Source organism: Metarhizium robertsii, assembly GCF_000187425.2.
Source record: "Metarhizium robertsii ARSEF 23 chromosome Unknown MAA_Scf_2, whole genome shotgun sequence".
In the NCBI taxonomy this organism is placed as follows: Eukaryota; Fungi; Ascomycota; class Sordariomycetes; order Hypocreales; family Clavicipitaceae; genus Metarhizium; species Metarhizium robertsii.
Window position 1 is genome coordinate 5975391 of NW_011942160.1, and position 6909 is coordinate 5982299.

Consider the following 6909-nt stretch of genomic DNA (forward strand, 5'->3'; position numbering starts at 1 on the left):
CTCTAAAGTCGATTCATTATGAAAATACTCAAACAACAACGGCCAATGAGGCGAATCGGCGGTTTAGGATGGTGATTTCCGGTATTTGATGGAAAATATGGCTTCCTTCTTTTCAGATACCCTTTCAAGCCACCGGTTTCATCTTTTTGCGACAGCTGTGCTGTCTGGCGCAACCGTTGCACTCATTCTGGGATATCAAGGCCGGGAGCGAGAGCAGAGACTTTCTGAGCTCAAGAGATCTATACCCTCTCCGGGAGATGGCGGCCATCATACGAATCAATTGAACAACTTTGGAGCGTCTTCAGAATCAGCCGTCGACAAGGAAGATGCTCGCAACCAGGCCCTTAGCAGAAGGGCGTTAGCCGGAGATTTCGATGAGGAACTCATTCTCGAACAGCTCGCTCGGAACAGGGTCTTTCTCGGCCCTGAAGGGCTCATGAAACTGCGCGGCTCATTTGTCATTGTAGTTGGCTGCGGTGGTGTCGGATCGCATTGCGCTGCGTCACTTGCGCGCTCCGGCGTGAGCAAGATCCGGCTTGTTGACTTTGATCAAGTCACGCTGAGCTCCCTGAACAGACATGCTGTTGCTACATTGGCGGATGTTGGTATTCCAAAGGTTCACTGCCTTCAGCGGCGACTGATTGCCATCGCACCGTGGGTCAAGTTTGATTTGCAACAAGAAAAGTTTGATGGGTCCGTGGCATCGCGGATGCTAGGGCCTTGGGAAGATGGCCGACAGCCCGACTTCATCGTTGATGCTATCGATAATATCGATACCAAAGTCGAGTTACTGAAATACTGTTACGATCACAAGCTGCCAGTGATCAGCGCAATGGGAGCTGGTTGCAAGAGTGATCCCACTAGGATTGTCATTGGCGACATTGGTGCAAGTCGCGATGATGGCCTATCACGGGCAACAAGACGACGTCTTAAACTACTCGGTATCACCAGCGGCATCCCCGCGGTATATTCAACAGAACAATCTGGAGAAGGCAAGGCAGAGTTGCTTCCCCTTCCCGAGGAGGAGTTTCAAAAAGGGGTGGTGGGTGATCTCAGCGTGATGCCCAACTTTAGGGTCAGAATACTGCCCGTGCTAGGAACTATGCCTGCTATTTTTGGGCTCACAGCGGCAAATCATGTCATTCTGAGCATTACGGGCTATCCACTAAATTATGTCCCAGCCAAGGGACGAGAGAAAATGTACGAAGGAATGATGACCTTTGTCCAAGGCTCCGAGGACAGACTTGCACGAATGTTGGGTTTGGATACAGTCGGCCTGAAGACGCCTCTTACCTCTGGTGACGTGGCCTTTCTGGCAGAAGAGCTGTATCATGGACGCAGCGCTGTCAGTGGCATATCGACAAAACTGGTCCTGACTCGTTGGCAGCGACCAGAGGACACAAACATGAGTGTCATCGGAGAGGGCAAGGATACCCAAAAATGCTCCACCGTGCGGCTACGAGATCTTGTATGTATGACCAAAGAGGAAGCAACCAGACATGAAAAGGAGATCTTCAAGGCTAGAAAAGCTCTTGGAGAAGTGTATGATACAGAAACGATTGACCGGATCGAGGCAAAACTGGCAGTGGCTGCCAAGTATGAATCGTATCGATAGATCTGGATGGAATCAAATTGGCGATGAACGAGCCACATATATAGCCGGAATGCATGTCTTTTGAGTATCGGATGTGAACGTCAGCTCTGGTACACCAATGGTCCGCCTGGTCAGCTTGTGACATGTGTTGCACATACACAAGCACAAAAGATGCCTTTTCGGGATGTTGTGCGATTTCACGGCCGCTACCGTCAACGCAGAAAATCTAGCAGGACTTACCGATTGTGTTCTCTGCAGATTGCCCAATCTAGATGCCCAAAAACGCAGAACTAAGGCTTGGGGGGGAAAGCGCTTGGCTGCAGGGCAAATAAGCGGGAGATGAGACGGTAAACTCGCTTTTTACGGTGAGACGTGGACGGGAACCGACGCCAGGTTTTATCTTGGGGTTGTTTTCGGCCATTTGCTTTCTCGTGTAATTCATGTTCGGATAACGCCATAATATGGTATCTTTTGCTGCCGCGACGCAAGTATCTATGCGCAGGCGGTGATGGTCTGAGATCGGTCCAATCGGCAACCTTGGATATGCACACTTGTTGATTTGACCAATCCGAGGCTATCATTGACATATATCTTAGCAAATATGTTCTCCATTTAGTAATTCAGCCCGAGTCAACATGGCTTTCGGCAAAGGAAACTCACCGCCCTGCGCACGACGTCGAGCAGAGACTTTTTTGTGAAATTCGGGCTGTCGACATGACTATGTTCAATGCAACTGTCATGGCCATGTATTCAATAGTCCAATAATAGTACCACATGCAAGCTCCTGGCAGCTAAATCCTCAATCGACCTGAATCGATCCCCAACCGAGGCTGGCGAGATTGCCCTGGCCTGTTCTCCAATGTCCATGGGTCCCTGACAAATTTTCGGAGCCAGGTTGATGCGGTCAAACATTGAAGGTGCTGAATACGCCGTACTTGGCACTCAGGCAGTAATCCGTGGTTTGCCCATGGCGAAACATTGAAGGCGACATCAGCATGGCCGGTGGCGAGCGGTACTGAGTAAGCCGTAATCATGGATTATTGCTTGTTTGCACATATAAACGAACCAGGGTTTTCCCATGGACGCCCGCTGGTAGGTGTCGAGAGGCAACAAGGCAGTGGGTAAGAAAGTCTGGTTAGGACAAAAGCAGGCCGAGACAATTGATATTGATGAAAGGGTTGGAAGAGGCCCCCTGGCTTGCAAGCCGGGAAGGTAAGGCAGGGCTGCAATTACGGAGTAACCATAAGCAAACCTCGAAAAACTTGTCTTCTCAGATGACCACAGACAACGTGTGTGTTGATCTGTGTGCTTCATAGAGGTCAGCAAGTGTTGCACGAGATGCAGAGGTCAAATCCTGAACCAGAAAACTTTGTTGGGAAATGAAGCTGTTGCTGTAGAGTTCACGGAGCACGAACCAACGTAATACCGGATCTGCCTGCCTGAGTAAGTAGCTGGTACCTCCACCTACCTTAAGTTACCTACCTATAGGTAGGTAGCCTCAACCGAGGCTGGGTGTGACATCACGGGGACCAATGAGACGGACGGCTCCCGTTTCCTCGAGGAAGGAAGGCTCGAAGTCAGGCACCGCACGCAGGGGATATCTCGATTCTTGACAGATGGCTCACGCTTGAGCTCATGATCATTTCGGCTTGACGCAAGTCAGATATCTGCCTAGTTGGAACACCGAACGAGGTGTGGAACCTCAAGAAGACTCGTGAGCCGTGGAGGGGATCTCGAAATGTGCCGGCGTCAGCAATTATAAGCTCTTCAATACCGAGACAAGCATCAAGATGCGAACCAAAATGTCCGACTAGGGAAAAACATGTAAGATACATACATTCCCTATCGTGTTCGGAAGACGGGCCCATTTCACGTCGCGTTGGCGATGATGCGGTAGGGCAAGTTGCGTCTGAATCCCAACAGCTTGAACGTACGGAGTAGGCGCAAAACAAAGGCATGATGTTGTTCAAAGAATGTTTCAACTCCAATCCACTCGTGCGTCATTCATGGCGAAGGCCTGCCTGATATACTAACAGGGCCAACATGAGGCCAATGTATAACATGATTCCACCAGACTTGGAGCAGACACATTCGAAACACAGGTGATTACTCTCACAAGCCTGCCCCGTGATGGCATGTTAGCCCTATAGTTGCCTTATTTGCATGGCGATTAGGAACACGCGACCAGTGCTGACCAGAATCAAGCAGATGCTTTGTCTGAACATGCTCTGAACTCTCTCAACACCGAAGACGAGGTCGTTGTGTGAATGTGGGAACAGGCAGAGAGGGCTGTGATTATGTGATTCGAATTTGCATACATAAAGGTGCTACTGCTCCATTCCAGAAGAGGTATCACGAATTTCTGTCACCACGCAATCTCGTTGCTATACGACTATCCTTTTTACCTGCACCGCTAGTGTCATTCAACGTTTAAAATCCATCGAACTTCTACTTTCCAAGGGCATCAATACTCTGGTAAGTCATTCGCCAGGCGCACTTTGGTTGGAGCTATTCAGTTGCTTTCTTCGCATACAAAGAAAAACGGACATGAAAACATGGGGGGTGGGGGTAAACAAAGGCTCCGCATCACGTCGGGTGGACGAGTCAGAATTGATAAACCATCATCATCTCCCACCACGGAATCTTCCCAACCCATCATTTTTCTCTAGATCACGGCGAAGCAGCGACGACTTTGCGAGAGCACCAACGGAATTCCGTCATGATGAGCAATTTGGCTGACCTTGATTGCTAGATCTGGAGGTCGACAAGTACCTCCGTACCTAGGTATTCGGCCATTTGCCACGTTCTTGCCACGTTCAAACATTCACCAGAATCCGATCGGCCCCGATATTTTAATACTAAAACAAAATCCTTGCCTTCGGATAACTGTGCAAGACTTGGGCATTTTCCATCACCTGATAGAATTGAACGCTCCGGCAAAAGCAACTCCCACCCAGGCAAAGCACCCAGGGTACCACCTCGAGTTGAGCCTCCTTCCAACAAGGCAACCTGGCGAACCACGCCTGCGTCAAGCAGGGGCTAAAGGAGTGGACCCCAGCATCCCGCAGGACCCCAGCATCCCGCACTGTGTGCACTTTTAGGCGACCACCTTTCAAACAATCAGGCGCTCCGTCTCCGACAGCCTCGTCGTCGCCCTGGTCTGGTCTGTTTTGATTTCAACCCTGTGAAAAAATCAAATACAAGAGCACGTCCAACGGCGCAATCCGAGGCAACTTTTGCTTGCGGCTCAAAGAGCCGCTTCTTCGAGCGTGCTGTCATTTGGAATACAGGGCATACTAGGTGAGGCGGCTCGTACAAAATCTACTTTCTATTCCACTTCTGTCCATATTTGCTTTTGCTTCATTCGTTCAAAACCGGATTCCTTGTTTCGGCACTCTGTCATGGCCCGTAGAGAGGCTGTGGCTAGCAACGGAATCCTTTGAATTTCCCACGTCCTGGGATTGAGCCATTCGTTTTCTGTTGAGAGTATATGCTGACCATGTCATGAATGATTCTAGGCCAGAGTTGACTCCACGGCCTTGAGAGAGCTGCCCAGAAAATCCCCATTGCCTGTAAGTGCTCACGCCGCATCTGCCACAAAACTCTGAACCCGCAGTGGCGACCATGCATTGTTACACCGTTGTTCCAAGGCTAATAATAACTGCATAGGCTACCTCTGTGCCCAGACAGCTCATTGGCTAGCTCAAGAGTCTGCTCATCAGAAGCAACTTTAGTCCTTATGGTCTTACAACCCCTTGCGGTGTGGAATCGGACCCATTGGCGATGGACAAACTCACAAGAGGATGGGTCCAGCATCAACGCAAAGCTGCACGTCAAGAAGCCGCCTCGCGCAGCGTCTCATGTCCGCTCTGCGAGGCCGAAGTGCAGCACAGCCTTGATGAATTCAAGGCGCACTATACGTTGAAGCATCCAACGTCAGCTGACCATTCTGATATTGAGGAAGCCTTCAAGAACTGTACGCTCCAGGGCAACGATGCCACCAAGGCTCGGTGAGTTCCTCTGCATCCCATTTCCATACATCTGAAACTGATACTAACGGGTTTGTTCGAAATTGTGTAGAAGCTCAGAAACCAGGCCCTCTGGGGACACCACCAATGCCGGGGCAGTGACCAGAAAACGACCAGTATCTGGCAACCCTGAGTTCACCGACAGGGCTGAAGATGACTTTGATAGGCTGAATTTGGCAGGGGATGACTCAGTATCTACCCGTCGAGGAAGTAAAAAGATATGTTCCCCTCCCGCGTCAATCACCCAACAACGCGGCTCATCACCACCGACTCCAGGCAGGAGTCGTGCCAGACTCAGTGAGAGAGATGATGACTTTGTTCGCACCAAGAACCCGACTGGTCGTCAACTCTGGACTGCCGATGATGCCCGAAAGACCGGTTCGCCGCAAAGACCACGGACGCCACAGACAAGGCATGGCCAGTTGATGTCCTCTTCCAGCCATCGCCGGTCTCCCCAGCATAAAGGCCAGCGCAATCCAGGACAACATCATGGCCAGCCGAAACAGTCTGCCGATGCCGCTGCGTCAACATCGGAGTTGTTTCGTCAACCAGATACTCGGTCTATATCTTCAGACCAGCTTGCCGCCGAAGTCCAAGGCATCTATGCCGGACTGGTTTTGCTCGAGAGCAAGTGTATTGAATATGATAGCACACAGAAGGAGACTGACCTAAGTCAAGAGCAATATCATGCATTGATTTCTCTTCACCGATCACTTCTCCATGAGCACCATGACTTTTTATTGGCATCTCAACACCCATCAGCGAGCGCCGCGCTCCGAAGGCTTGCATCCAAGTATTTTATGCCTGCACGAATGTGGCGTCATGGTATACACTCGTTTTTAGAGCTTCTAAGGCGGAAACTGCCTGGCTCGCTTGAGCACATGCTCACCTTCATATATATCGCGTATACCATGATGGCGTTGCTATATGAGACAGTTCCCGCGTTTGAAGATACGTGGATAGAGTGTCTTGGTGATTTAGGGCGTTACAGGATGGCCGTTGAAGATGATATCCGAGATCGAGAAATTTGGTCTGGTGTATCAAGATTCTGGTATACTAAGGCTTCGGATAAGATACCAATGACCGGACGACTTTATCACCACCTAGCGATTTTGGCACGACCAAATGCCCTGCAACAGTTATACTATTATGCTAAATCTCTCTGCGTTCCAGTGCCATTCCTCAGCGCTAGGGATAGCGTCATGACGCTATTTGACCCCCTCTTAAATGCAAATCCAAGTGCTTCTCAACGTCTAGAGCCAGCTGATGTAGCTTTTGTGCGAGTTC

General features: G+C 50.1%; 2 protein-coding genes across 2 annotated transcripts; both read left to right on the forward strand.

Moving 5' to 3' along the window:
• Positions 1-97: 97 nt before the first annotated feature.
• MAA_08447 (Molybdenum cofactor biosynthesis, MoeB) lies at positions 98-1615 on the forward strand (the record flags this gene model as incomplete). Its single annotated transcript, XM_007826445.1, has 1 exon — positions 98-1615. One exon carries the CDS (start codon positions 98-100, stop codon positions 1613-1615), a length of 1518 nt encoding a protein of 505 aa, XP_007824636.1.
• Positions 1616-5377: 3762 nt separating this feature from the next.
• On the forward strand, positions 5378-6814 carry MAA_08448 (uncharacterized protein; the record flags this gene model as incomplete). Its single annotated transcript, XM_007826446.2, has 3 exons — positions 5378-5604; positions 5675-6673; positions 6796-6814. The coding sequence occupies 3 exons, from the start codon at positions 5378-5380 to the stop codon at positions 6812-6814; spliced, it is 1245 nt and encodes a 414-aa protein (XP_007824637.2).
• Between the last annotated feature and the right edge of the window lie 95 nt (positions 6815-6909).